General features: G+C 41.1%; 1 protein-coding gene across 5 annotated transcripts in view; it reads left to right on the forward strand.

The window, feature by feature from the left end:
* The window catches only part of arhgef11 (Rho guanine nucleotide exchange factor 11), a 79095-nt gene that overhangs the window by 7197 nt on the left and 56938 nt on the right, over positions 1-14960 (forward strand). For 4 of the 5 annotated variants that reach the window (XM_008122034.3, XM_062965118.1, XM_008122036.3 and 1 more), the window contains exon 2: positions 12028-12060. The exons of the other annotated variant lie outside the window; for it this stretch is intronic. In XM_008122034.3, the coding sequence (XP_008120241.2) occupies positions 12028-12060 (33 nt within the window). The remainder of the gene's footprint in view (positions 1-12027; positions 12061-14960) is intronic. 5 annotated transcript variants of the gene reach the window in all.

The following is a 14960-nucleotide window of genomic DNA, read 5'->3' on the forward strand; positions in this document are numbered from 1 at the left end:
AAGGGTGGGATATAAATGTAGTAAATAAATGCAGTAAATAAATAATTAATTTTAGACTTAGGCTCGGCCAAAGTCTGAAATGACTTGAATGCACACAACAACAACAACAATCCTAATTAACTTGACTATCTCATTGGCCAGTAGCAGGCCCACACTTTCCATTGAAATCCTGATAGGTTTATGTTGGTTAAAATTGTTTTCATTTTTAAATACTGTATTGTTTTTTCATTGTTGTTGCACTACAAATAAGACATGTGCAGTATGCATAGGAATTTGTTTTGATTTTTTCAAATGATGATTCATCCCCTCAACAGTCTGAAGGATTGTGGACCGGCCCTCTGCTTCAAAAGTTTGGGGACCCCTGCTTTATACCACTAAATTGGTAATTAAAACAAAGATGAAAGTCAGAACAACCGTCTTCCTCCAGTCTCCTCTTCAGTCATTATTCCCAAATACACAATGAGGACTCATATCTGTCCATTTGGAAGTTTTACCTCAAGTGCTTCCATCATGCTGGCCTCCTCCAGGTGAGACTGCAGGTAGATTTAGATCTTCCAGGGGTTCTCTCTGCCCTTCTTGCGGATGTTGTCCTATTTGTGCATATGCCTCCAGAGCGTGTTTTAGTGTGGCATTTCTGGAAGTTATTTATTTATTTATTTATTTCCAGAATTTATACCCCGCCCTTCTCACCCGGGGGGACTCAGGGCGGCTTACACAGTTGGCAACATTTAATGCCAAGAACATAATAATAAAACAAAAAACAGTACATATAATCAATTAAAACTATAAAAATACATCATTAAAATACATTATAAAAATTAAAACATAAGTAAATTAGATCCATTTGTCTAAAAACCTCATGCTTCAGCCTTCAATCGGACCATGTCGACGTTATCATATTAGTACAGGTTAGTACAGTAGAGCATCACTTATCCAAGCTAAACGGGCCGGCAGAAGCTTGGATAAGCGAATATCTTGGATAATAAGGAGGGATTAAGGAAAAGCCTATTAAACATCAAATTAGGTTATGATTTTACACATTAAGCCCCAAAACATCATGTTATACAACAAATTTGACAGAAAAAGTAGTTCAATACCCAGTAATGTTATGTTGTAATTACTGTATTTACGAATTTAGCACCAAAATATCACGATATATTGAAAACATTGACTACAAAAATGGCTTGGATTATCCAGAAACAATAAAGGCCACTTTAAGTGGACAAGAGGGAAAGTGGGAAGGTGCGATGAGGGAAAAAAGGGGAAGAGAGAAAATGGGGGGTGGCAGAGGGTGTGAGGACAGGGTCAGTAGGGTTTGGAAAGGGCAGATCAAGGGAAAAGGGATGGTAAAGTTGAGATTGTTTCTTGACTTCCATTCTTCTCTATGATGGTGTCTTTTCTATTTGTTTAACTTCTATTGTTAGCATTCTTTACTTCACACATCTTCTACAATATACTCATCACTTTCTATTTGTAAGCGTTATATCAGTATTCTAATTTTTTCTTTTTTCATCCAATTTTTTGCCAGCGTCCAGTCTGTCTTTCTTTTCGGTTTGTTCTGCGTTATTGATAGTATAAAGAAGTGGTTCCCAAACTTATTTGCCCTACCGTCCCCTTTCCAGAAATAATATTACTCAGTGCCCCCTGGAAAGAGGGCGTGGCTTAGAGGGGTGGGCGTGGCTCCTGCTCAAGAGGCAAGGACTGGGATGGGCGGAGTTACGAGCTCTGAGTCAGGGCTAAGCTTCTATCCCTGTCCTGCGGAGCCTGCCAGGACACAGGAGGCGGGGCTAGAGGAGGGGGCGGGGCCTCTTCACAAGTGCCTATGGGGCTGAACCTCTATACCCCGCCCCCGTGTCCCAACAAACACCTCAGGGGAGGCATACAGAGGCTCAGCCCTGTCTCGTGCTCTTGGGAAGAGGCCCCGCCCCCTCCCCTAGCCCCGCCCTTTAGTCCTAAAAGGCCTCTCAGGAGAAATATAGAGGCTCAGCCATGTCTCACGCTCTTGGGAAGAGGCCCCGTCCCCGCCCCAGCCCCGCCCTTTAGTCCTAAAAGGCCTCTCAGGAGAGGTATAGAGGCTCAGCCCTGTCTCGGGCTCTTGGAAGGAGGCCCCGCCCCCTTCCCAAGCTCCACCCACTGTGTCCCAACAAGCACTTCAGGAGAGGTGTAGATGCTCAGCCCTATCTCAGGCTCTTGGGAAGAAGCCACGCCCACTCCTCTAGCTCCGCCCCCTGTGTCCTAACAGGCGCCTCAGGTGCTTAGCCCTGTCTCCGGCACTTGGGAAGAGGCCCCGCCCCTCCCCTGGGCCCGCCCCATGTCCTAATAGGTGCCATCACCGCCCCCCTGGATCGCTGCAGTGCCCACCAGGGGGCGGTAGGGCCCACTTTGGGAATTATTGGTATAAAGGTTAAATGGTCCATATTCATTGTTGTTGGCTTGAGTTATTCCTGCTGCTGGACCGTTCTGTTCTGTTTGCTATCATGCCAGCCACCTTGGCCAAGTGGCTGATAAGAGGTGCCAGCCAGCTGTCCCTTAGATGACTTGATTGCCTCAGCCGGCCATCATCCCATGATCCTTGTCTTCTTTCTAGGTTCAACCATGTCTAGTGTGCATGGTCCTGATGGTTTTGCCTCTCTCCCGTGGAGCTGAGACGTTCCCTGAGCTGATATACCAGATATTGGTAGCTGCTCAGTGTGCATGCGTGAGTCTGTTCAAAATCCCTATTAATAGCCTTGGGAGAGCCACACCTCTCACGTGGAGGACGGGCGGGTGGCTCTGTTTCTGCTGGTGCAGCACCCCCAGTTAGTCCGTCGGCCAGCACTTCCTCCCCCTTTTCTCTGCGGTCAGCGAGAAGCTTACTCTGAGCCATTTGTAAAGCCTTCACTGCTGCTGAGTGACCCACTTTGAGGACTTGAGCCTGTTTTTCCCTCACTCTTAATCTCATAATTGTGGCATTTTGTTCCACTCCGGCTCCTGAGACAGCAGAGTTGCATTAGTCTTGCTTAATATATTTCTCTTCCTTTCTCTTTTTAGCATCAGATCTTCCATGGGGTGCGGTGGGCAAAAGGCCGTGTCCTCATTTCCTCTTGGTTTTCTGTACCCTGCATGTGTCACCTTTGTCTTCTTGGAGACGGTCCCAGAGGAAGTGCAGGGAAGCATCTGACGGGAGGGAGGAGATCAGGCTGGAGGAGGATGAGACTTCAGCTGCCAAGCTCTCTCCTTCCAAAGCTAGGCTGCATCTTTTGGGGCAGCAGTTGTCCTAAACATGTATTAAATTGACTTTGATTTACAGCCTCCTTATGGGTAACAGACCTGTCAGAAGCCCTGCCCAGTTCTGGCAAACTTAAGACAGTAGTTGTGGCTTCCTTGATCAAATCTATATCTATATATATAAAAGAGTGATGGCATCAGGGCAGCGGACAAAACAACAAAACTACAGGCCCCCCAACCTCGAAATTTGACAACACAACCCATCATTCACGGCTCTAGGTTGATACAACAAAAAGTAAGTAAGTAAGTAAAAGTTTATTTGTATACCGCCCTCTCTCCCGAAAGGGACTCAAGGCGGTTTCCAATATAAAATCAGCATAAAACATTGTACAATGAAACACTGAAAACATTATAAAACACTATAAGAATTAAAAACAAAACATAACAATTGACTAAAACAATCACATAAACAGAAGGAATATAATCACTCAAATAACATATGAAACATATGAAAAGAAAAAGTCCTAATTACAGGGAGAGGAATAATAGTTTTTATCCAATTGCTGCCAGTTAGAAGGCTAAGTTCCGCCCACTTGGTCTCCTAGCAACCTACTCAGCCCAGAGGACAGGCACAGTTAGGCCTCACTTAGGCCTCTTCTACAGATTATCAGATTTTAACTGGATTATATGGCAGTGTAGACTCAAGGCCCTTCCACACAGCTATATAACCCATTTAGAATCTTATATTATCTGCTTTGAACTGGATTATCTTGACTCCACACTGCCATATAATCCACTTCAGTGTGCATACTAAACATAAAGACTACCATACAACAGACATTCAATACCAACACTACCTCAACAATTTCTCACCAACACCATTAGACAACGCCACAGCAATGCGTGGCTGGGCACAGCTAGTCTATATATATAAAAGAGTGATGGAATCCCGACGACCGACAAAACAACAAAACTAAAGGCCCCCCAACCTTGAAAATTGACAGCACAACCCCTCATCCACACCTCTAGGTTGATACAAGAAAAAGAAAAGAAAAATAAAGTCCTAATTAGAGGGAGAGGAATAATTGTTTTTTATCCACTTGCTGCCAGTTAGAGAAGGCTAAGCTCTGCCCACTTGGTCTCCTAGCAACCCACTCAGCCCAGGGGACAGGCAGAGTTAGGCCTCACTTAGGCCTCTTCCACACTGCCTATAAAATACATAGACCCCTCTACCCTCACCACTTTCACAGTACACAAAAAACCAAATGCATACTCAACATAAAGACAACCATACAACAGACATTCAATACCACCACGACCTCAACAATTTCTCACCAACACCACCAGACAATGCCACAGCAACGCGTGGCCGGGCACAGCTAGTACATAATAAAAGTGAAAAAATGTATGTGTGTGTATGGCTAGGGTATCCACTTACACCAGTGGTTCCCAAACTTATTTGGCCTACCACCCCCTTTCCAGAAAAAAATATTACTCAGCACTCTGGAAATTAATTTTTAATTTTTTTTAATAGCAATTAAACAGAAAGATATACCGTATATACTTGAGTATAAGCCGACCCGAATATAAGCCAAGGTACCTAATTTTACCACAAAAAAACTGGGAAAATATTCACTCCAGTATAAGCTGAGAGCGGTAAATTTCAGAAATAAAAATAGATACCAATTAAATTACATTAATTGAGGCATCAGTAGGTTAAATGTTTTTGAATATTTACATCAAGCTAAAATTTAAGATAAGACTGTCCAATTCTGATCAAATCATTATTCTCATCTTCTTCAATGTAAATGTGCTTATGTATCCTTTTAATAATAATAGAGTAAAATAATAAATCCAATAATAATAATAAGATCAGAGTGAAATAATAAATGTATTAATAATAATAGTAATAATAATAATAATAATAAAGAGTAAAATAAATGTCATTTTAGATTTTCTGTTTTTCCTCCACCACAGACATGCCAATATTTCTGACCACCTGCTTCATGTGGATTTCAGTGTCTTCCCTGTGTAGTCCGACATGGTGGTTGTTAGCGTAGTCCAGCATTTTTGTGTTCTCAAATATTCCGTGTCCAGGTTGGTTCCTCAAGTGCTCTTCTATGGCTGACTTGTCTGGTTGAGTGAGTCTGCAGCGCCTTTTATGTTCCTTGATTTGTGTTTGGGCATTGCTGCGTTTGGGGGTCCCTATGTAGACTTTTCCACAGCTGCATGGTCTACGGTAGACTCCTGCAAAGGGGAGAGGATCCCTCTTGTCCTTTGCTGAATATAGCATTTGTTGGATTTTCTTATTAGGTCTGGAGAAAGTTTGTAGGTTGTGTTTCTTCATCGGCTTCCCTATGCGGTCAGTGGATTCCTTGATGTATGGGAAGAACATTGTTCCTATAGATGGATCTTTGTCTTTACTCCTGTGGCTTGTTCTTGGCCTTGCATACAGATTTTGGAATAACGGTGGGATGTGCCCCCCCCCCCCCCCCCACTCAATTGCACCTGGCTCTTATCTTTTTGTCTGGTTGCTGCAAGTGAGAACCTGCCTCAGCCACAACAGCCTGCAGCCTGTTATCAACTTGTGACTATTGGACTTCCAGACAGACAGAGAGGCAGCCAGATCCTCCAAAGGTACTGGGAGGGGTACAGGCAGGATGTTCCCCTCCATATCCCATCACTTTACAGATGATGGTGCTCGATCCTTATTGGTCTGTTGATATCAATATTGTCAAATTTATTTTACTAGGCAGTGGAGAGATGTGGTATCTGTGGGGTTTACAAGCATCAGATGCATTTGTCTTTTTGCAAACCCACCTTTCCACTGCCCACTCCACAGGTATCCCTTTCTTGTTCTTTTTTTTTAGTAATGTTGTCTGTACTTGCAACCTGGGATCACTATTAGAAGGCAGATTGAACCACAGGCTTCCTCTGCACTGCTGTGAAAGTGTTCTAAGCAAATAAATACATACCATATATACTTGAGAGATTCACAAATAGTTCAGGGGAAAATGCTTTTATAAGATTAATGGATATACAGTAGAGTCTCACTTATCCAACACTCGCTTATCCAACGTTCTGGATTATCCAACGCATTTTTGTAGTCAATGTTTCCAAAATAGCGGTATATTTTGGTGCTAAATTCATAAATACAGTAATTACTCCATACCATTACTGCATATTGAACTACTTTTTCTGCCAAATTTGTTGTCTAACATGATGTTTTGGTGCTTAATTTGTAAAATCATAACCTAATTTGATGTTTAATATGCTTTTCCTTAATGCCTCCTTATTATCCAACATATTCGCTTATCCAACATTCTGCCGGCCCGTTTATGTTGGATAAGTGAGACTCTACTGTACTTGCCACCTGAGATCACTATTAGAAGGCAGATTGGACCACAGGCTTCTTCTGCACTGCTGTGAAAGTGTTCTAAGCAAATAAATACATACCATATATACTTGAGAGATTCACAAATAGTTCAGGGGAAAATGCTTTTATAAGATTAATGGATATATATATATTCCTCTTCCTGACTTGCAAGGGCTTCTCTCCCTCTCCTTTCCCTTTTCAAAACATTCCCTTGGTTAAGAGTGAGAGAGGCTTTGGAAAAGAAAATGCACTGATAAGGGAGGGGAAGAGGAGAGAGAAATATATATTGCAAGCAAGACTCCAGCTTCCCATTAAAAGGGGGATGATGCTGGGGGGGGGGGGGTAGCAGGCCTATCTGAAACACTTTCAAGCATGACTACCAGTAATTTTTCTGGGTGGAAATGGCAATTGTAGTTCTCTAAGGACCCATTCTCATTTCACTAAAGGACCTGCTTGGTCATTTTATTATTTGACTTGCATCCAGCTTTTCTGTTAAGGAATACAAAAGCAGGATAAATCCAAAACATGAAATACAGGAACTTGAAACATGAACACAAGGAAACCTGGAACTAGAAATCCCTCAGAAGACTGCACTTGGCAGAAGTTCTATACTCCAACATCAATGCTAGCTAGACTGACAAAATAACCTGCTGGTTTCTCAAATATAGCCAGAAAGTGATAAACTGATAAGGGTTTTTTTTTTTTGGCTAATAAGCTATTTGAACTTCATACTCTCTCTTGAGAAGCTCTCTGTTGATGAAACATAAATCTCCTATCTAACTGCTGCTCATTAGTCTGTCCACCTGGACTTTCATTTTCATCCTCTGAGCTCAGTTCTGTCTCTGACCTTGCCTCTCTAGGGAACTGCCTTTCTGGAATGTGATCTTCCTCGGACAGAGACCCCTCATTCTCAGGGTTTAAAATCTCTTGATTCTCCTGCTGGTCTGCAACCCCAGAATCCCCAATATCATCACCAGGCTGCCTAGCAGCCCCAGAATCCCCAATGAGATCAGGTACAGGCACAATAAAGGCCGGACTGCAACAACCGTCAATTTCCAGCCAGGCTAAAAAAAATACAGGTTCAGGAAGCAGACTGAAAATTTTAGAAAACCACTGGATTAAAAAAACATCATTTATTCCCTGATTCCCTTTCAAACCCATCTTGGCCAACAGTTACCCTCGTGGCTTCTTGCAGTAGTGAGATCTGGAAAGGAACCCTGCACCTTGTCAATAAGTCTTTCCTTTCAGTATTCCTCGCCCTAATTTGAGGCAGTTTCATTGGTCGCAACTTCCTCTTCTCCCGCTTCATACCAGATGCACAATGCAATTAATTCTTATCTCTTCCTTTGTGCGTCGCAGCCTTGAACGTTGGGGAAATAATTCTAGTTATTATGAAAGGGGTTAGGGAAGCAAGCACCGGAGAGCATCTGTTAACAGACCACAAAAGGAAAGAGAAAGGCAGAGCATCTCAGGAGGGATGAAAGAGCACACGTGTTTGTTTTCTTCTGAGAAACGCCTTATTTCAAGATGCACTTTTTCTTTATTGGGGAAAGGGTTCTGCCTGTTAATGGTACATCTTCAGGTTTTTGTTTTTTTTGCGTCTAAATTATTTTATTATAGCAAGATGGCGTATACTGGAAATATTAATACAGTAGAGTCTCACTTATCAACATCATCAACAACTCTTTATTGATTAGTCAGTTTTGACCATATCAAAACATAAAACATACAAAACGTACACCCTTACCCATACATACAGTAAAATCATGTAAAACAATAAAACCATGTAAAAACAGGGCATCCTGGCCTACTAGCCTACCAACCCACTCCTTGGTAGTTGTGCAAGTACAGAATAAAAAGATTAAAATTAAGATTAATTATTTCCTTAAGGTAAGGTTTAAGCGGGGACAAAGGTAAGTAAAACTAGTGGCTTGTCCATAGTAAAATTTTAAATTTGGATTTTGTTATTGGCATATATGTATGTGTGTGTATGTGTGTGTGTGTATATATGTAATGTGCATAATTCCCATGGAGTAAACTACAAAACCACTGGACCAAATCACACCACATTTGGCCACAAAAGACAGAGTCATCCAATCAATCTGCATGCAGCAGCGTGTCAGCAAAAATGGCTAGGCGTGTCAGTGCTGACACGCGTGTCATAGGTTGGCCATCACTGGTATAGTTGCTGGGTTTATATTGATTTTTTTCTTCATGATATTCTCTATTTCTACTATGACCTTTCCCCAAAAACTGTACATACTTACATACATGTAAGTATGTAAGTATGTACATCTTCAGGTCTGCTGTGCCCAACTTGAGTGCAGAGAAAGGGCTTGCAGGCCCTCTTACCATTACGGCAGAAGGAAAAGGTTGTCTCTCCAGCCAGAAAGCATCATGGAAATTGCAATTACTGTACTTGTGCTCGCCTGCTCTGCTGTCTTCTTTGGCTAAAGTGGATTTTTTCCCCCTTAGAGCAAGAGTGGGGTGGGTGAGAGGGGGGCAAAGGAACGCTGATCAGATGGAATGAGGATGTCATTACCTCCCTCAACCTCCCTCGTGCCTGTAATTGTGGTTTCGGGGAGACATTCCGTGGTGGAAATTTGCTTGCTGCAGCAGAGCACCGAAGCCGCTGTGTGGTGTTGGGCTCCGCTTCGGCTACCATGGGGAGAGGGAGGGCTGCTTTCAAACGTCAGTCTTTGAGCCTGTTCCCTGCTCTGGGTTGGCTTTGGGGAGACTCCCAGACTACACTCCCACCCGCCTCAGCCTGGAGATTTTTTGGATCTCTTTGCCTAATTCTCATGGCAGACCTGGGAAGGGCATCTCTGCTGATTGAGCTTCAGTAAGAAATCCCCACCATGCCATGCCTTCCTGAATTACTGTATATACTCGAGTATCAGCCTAGTTTTTCCGCCCTTTTTTTAAGACTGAAAAAGCCCCCCTCGGCTAATACTCGGGTGAGGGTCGTGGTTGGCTTATATTTGGGTCAGCTTATACTCAATAATAGGAGTCCCGGTGGTGAAGTGTATTAAAGCACTGAGCTGCTGAACTTGCGGACCAAAAGGTCCCAGGTTCAATTCCGGGGAGCGGAGTGAGCACCCGCTGTTCTGCCAACCTAGCAGTTCGAAAACATGCCAATATGAGTAGATCAATAGGTACCGCTCTGGCGGGAAGATAACGGCGCTCCATGCAGTCATGCCAATGGCCACATGACCTTGGAGGTGTCTACGGACAACGCCGGCTCTTCGGCTTAGAAATGGAGATGAGCACCAACCCCCAGAGTCAGACATGACTGGACTTAACGTCAGGGGAAACCTTCACCTTTTATACTCGAGAATATATGGTACATTTATTATTTTTCTCTATTATTATTGGCATTATTAACATTTATTATTTTTCTCTATTATTGTTGCTACTATTACATTCATTTTACTCTATTTTTATTATTATGAAGAATACATTTATTATTTCACTCTGATCTTATTATTATTATTATTATTATTATTATTATTATTATTACATTTATTATTCTACTCTATTTATTATTACATGTAGTATTTTCCTGTATTATTTTACTTTATTATTATTAAAAGGATACATAAGGGCATTTACATTGAAGAAGATGAGAATAATGATTTGATCCGAGTTGGACAGTCTTATCTTAAATTTGAGCTTTATGTAAATATTCAAAAACATTTCACCTACTGATGCCTCAATTAATGTAATTTTATTGGTATCTGTTTTTATTTCTGAAATTTACCACCCTCGGCTTATACTGGAGTCAATGTTTTCCCAGTTATTTGTGGTAAAATTAGGTACCTCGGCTTATACTCGAGTATATACGGTAGGTTATGACTTTACAAATTAAGCACCAAAACATCATGTTATACAACAAATTTGACAGAAAAAGTAGTTCAATATGCAGTAATGCTATGTAGTAATTACTGTATTTACGAATTTAGCACCAAAATATCACAATGTATTGAAAACATTGATTACAAAAATGCGTTGGATAATCCAGAACATTGGATAAGTGAGTGTTGGATACGTGAGACTCTACTGCAATGATGGGCAACCTTTTGCACTTAGTGTGTCAAAATTCACCAAAAAACCTAGCATGACTTGGGTGGTGTGTCACTTCAAGAAAAAAAACATAATTTCACAATATATATAGTTTAAATAACAAAAATATATAATTGTAATATATAACTGTATTTAATAAATCAAAAACTATTTACTACCCTTATTTCCATGTACAACAATCTATGGTACCTCTTGCAATTTCCACGCAATAGATTTCTCTCTCTTGTATTTTCAATGTAGTCATGAATAATATAATAATAATATAATAGTAATAATATAATAATATTTATTATTTATTTATTTATTTCCATCATTTCTATGCCGCCCTTCTCACCCGAAGGGACTCAGGGCGGCTCACAATCTGGCAAATTCAATACAGTACAAAAATAAAACATAACAATTAAAACGATCAATTTAAAATAATCCAATAAATACATTTAAAACAGTACAATAAAAATACTTAATCCATTTGTCCACATAAACCTTAATATACTACAATAATAATAGAATAATAGAATGATATATATATGTGTGTGTGTGTGTGTGTGTGTGTGTGTGTGTGTGTGTGATGTGCATAATTCCCATGGAGTAAACAACAAAACCACTGGACCAAATCACACCAAATTTGGCCACAAAAGACATTAGTCATCCAATCAATCTGCATGCGGCAGCGTGTCAGCAAAAATGGCTAGGCGTGTCAGTGCTGACACGCGTGTCATAGGTTGGCCATCACTGATCTACTGTATATAGCAATAAATAACACTTACACAACCTGATCAAGGGGACGGGAACCATAAACCCGATATATTAAAAATATATCATTTTAGGCTAGATAAATCTTGTGCAATATATTCAGGCCCAGAAATCGGCGGCATTCCAATATTATTACTCAAAAACCTACTATTCTCTTTGCTGCAATTTTACTGGGCAGGTGTGCAAATCCTTCTTCAGAGTGAGAAGCACCAGTTATCACTGTATCAGACTATTAGGCACCAATGTCACCAAAAGGGATGATGGACTGAAGGTTTCCAAAGATGCCATCTGCAACATGTAGCCTGCTCTGGTCTTAGGTTCTCCTGCGCTGTGTTTCACTCTTCTTTGGCCTATCTTCTGGAAGGATAGGGTTTCCAGTTTGCCATTTTCCTGGGCAGTTGTTCCGTAGAGCTGGCTATCCTCTTGTCCAGCCTCCAGGAAAGGTCCAGCCTTTGGCCTGATGTCCCAGAAACCGTATAGTTGCTGTGTGACCTTCCTGCCTGATCATATGTTTGTCTCCTTTCTCTCTTTATCTCCCTCCATGCCGTCCTCTGGCCTCCGTCCTTGTCTTTGGTACCAATTTCTGTCTCTTCCCTTCCCTGCAACAGACAAGCCAGTAAAAGGCACACTCACCTGCCCAGGTAAGGGGGAAGGGGATGCAGGATGGATGGTGTGATGTTCCTGTGTCGTAGTCGTGGATATTTGGGTTTTGGAGAGACCCTTCCCATGTGAGGAGAGCCTTTCTATGATTTTGGTTGTGCAGAGGGTGCAGTGAAAACATACAGCCATGTCCATGAGAGAGGAAGCTTATCTGTGTGTGCAAATATAGGCCAAGGGTGGAGCAGAGGTGGAAAGAAAGCTGCTCAGATTTATTTATTTATTTACAGTATTTATATTCCGCCCTTCTTTCTCACCCCGAAGGGGACTCAGGGCGGATCACATTGGTTTTATTGTTCTTTTGATCTTGTTTAATGTAGTGTATATTTTCTTTTATTGTGTTGTTTAATGTGTTATGATTTGTTGTTCTATTATATTTTGTTATATTGGATTGTTCTGGGCATGGCCCCATGTAAGCCGCCCCGAGTCCCCGTTGGGGAGATGGTGGCGGGGTATAAATAAAGTTTATTATTATTATTATTATTATTATTGTTATTATTACACATATAAGGCAAACATTCAATGCCATATATAACATAGAACAGAGACAGAGACAGATGCAGAGGCAATTTAAACCTTCTCCAGCTTCTAGCTTCCTGAGGGGGAGCAACTGCTTCATCATCCACTAAAATGGCAACTTCCTCATTCCAATGGCGGCTGGGTGATTTTTATGGTATCGTAAATTAGCCTCCCCACATATAAGTGGTACCTAAATTTCCAACTTGATAGATGCAACTATCTTTCAGGTTGCTTAGGTCAACAACGAGCAGGGGCTATTTTTTATTTTAATTGTGGGGTGCTCACCCCGACACGGGCTGGCCTCGAACTCATGACCTCTTGGTCAGAGTGATTTATTGCAGCTGGCTGCTAACCAGCCTGCGCCACAGCCCGGTTGTGGAAATGGGCCCTTGATGCCATTTTCAGGGAACGTTTGGAACAAAATGGATTGATGCCAAGGCGGCTTTGCTTATGAGCAGCATTTTTTTTGTTTGGAGTGAAAATATCAGCAGGATTGAGTGTTTCCATAATGTGCCAGTGTCTCCAATTAGGTGGGAGATCTGCCATGAACCTGTCTATCGATCCTGCTTTGTAAATTTCAAGTCTTGCTTGGATTGACTTTGGATCAGAGATTGATGGGTTTGGTTTTCAGCATTGACCTGTAAGTGTTGGCCAAGGAGACAAAGATTACGGCAGATTTTTTTACGGCAAAGATTTTTCTCTATTATTATTGGTATTATTACATTTATTATTTTACTCTATTATTATTATATTTATTATTGTACTCTATTATTGTTGCTACTATTACATTTATTTTACTCTATTTTTATTATTATTAATAATACATTTATTATTTCACTCTGGTCTTATTATTATTATTACATTTATTATTCTACTCTATTTATTATTACATGTATTATTTTCCTGTATTTATTATTATTACATGTATTATTTTACTCTATTATATTAAAAGGATACATTAGTCCATTTACATGGAAGAAGATGAGAATCATGATTTGATCAGAGTTAGGCAGTCTTCTCTTAAATTAGAGCTTGATGTAAATATTCAAAAACATTTAACCTACTGATGCCTCCATTAATGTAATTTTTGGTATCTATTTTTATTTCTGAAATTTCCCACCCTCGGCTTATACTTGAGTTAATGATTTCCCAGTTTTTTTGTAGTAAAAATAGATGCCTTGGCTTATATTCGGGTTGGCTTATACTTGAGTATATATTATATGTCCTCCATGGATTGCTCTGGCAAGTTCCATTTGATTGAATGGCATGCATTTCTGCCTACTTGTGGGTCTGGAGAGTGGATCGCTCTCCCTATCCTGAATGAAATTGTTATTTAGTGTTACAATGGGGCACAAGTCGCCTTTTAGTTTTTACTGGAGTTCCCAGCATCCAAGGCCATTGGCCATGCTGGATAGCTGGGCCTGAGGGGAGTTAATTCATGCACATATTCCTTTGATTTATATCCCGGCCTTTTTCCAGGGTGGAAGCCAAAGTGAAGCCGTAGCCCAGCAGCAACTCAATGGCCAGAGCATCCTCATCCTCTGTGCCTCCTGCATTAGAAGATTTTCTGCTTTGCTCTCCTGTTCTGAAAAGACCCAAGGCAGCTTAAGAGCTGCTCTGAGAATCTATATATATAAATGAGTGATGGCATCACAACGACCCACAAAACAACAAAACTACAGGCCCCCCAATCTCAAAATTTGACAACACAACCCATCATCCACACCTCTAGGTTGAGACAACAAAAAGAAAAGAAAAAGTCCTAATTAGAGGGAAAGGAATAATTGTTTTTATCCAATTGCTGCCAGTTTACAGGCTAATCTCTGCCCACTTGGTCTCCTAGCAACCTCCTCAGCCCAGGGGACAGGCAGATTTAGGCCTTACTTAGGCCTCTTCCACAGATTATCTCATTTGCACTGGATTATATGGCAGTGTAGACTCAAGGCCCTTCCACACAGCTATATAACCCATTTATAATCTTATATTATCTGCTTTGAACTGGATTATCTTGACTCCACATTACATATAATCCACTTCAGTGTGCATTTTATACAGCTGTGAAGAAGGGGCCTCATATAATCTAGTATGTATAATTTTAGTGTGATGTTTTTTAAACAATTAAAAAGAGGCATAGACAACTAATTAAAAAGCATTCTGAAAAAAATCAACATCTTGGGGGCATTTTAAAAACAAACTCTGCAAAACAGGCCATAATAAGAGAGGAAAGTGGGCATCAGTGGCTTTGTGATAAAGATGCTCGAGTGTAGTGGGCTCGGGCTGTGGCGCAGGCTGGAGAGCAGCTGCAATGAATCACTGCAATGAATCACTGATCAGGAGGTCATGAGTTCGAGGCCCGCTCGGAGCC

Source organism: Anolis carolinensis, unplaced genomic scaffold (assembly GCF_035594765.1).
Source record: "Anolis carolinensis isolate JA03-04 unplaced genomic scaffold, rAnoCar3.1.pri scaffold_14, whole genome shotgun sequence".
NCBI lineage: Eukaryota > Metazoa > Chordata > Lepidosauria > Squamata > Dactyloidae > Anolis > Anolis carolinensis.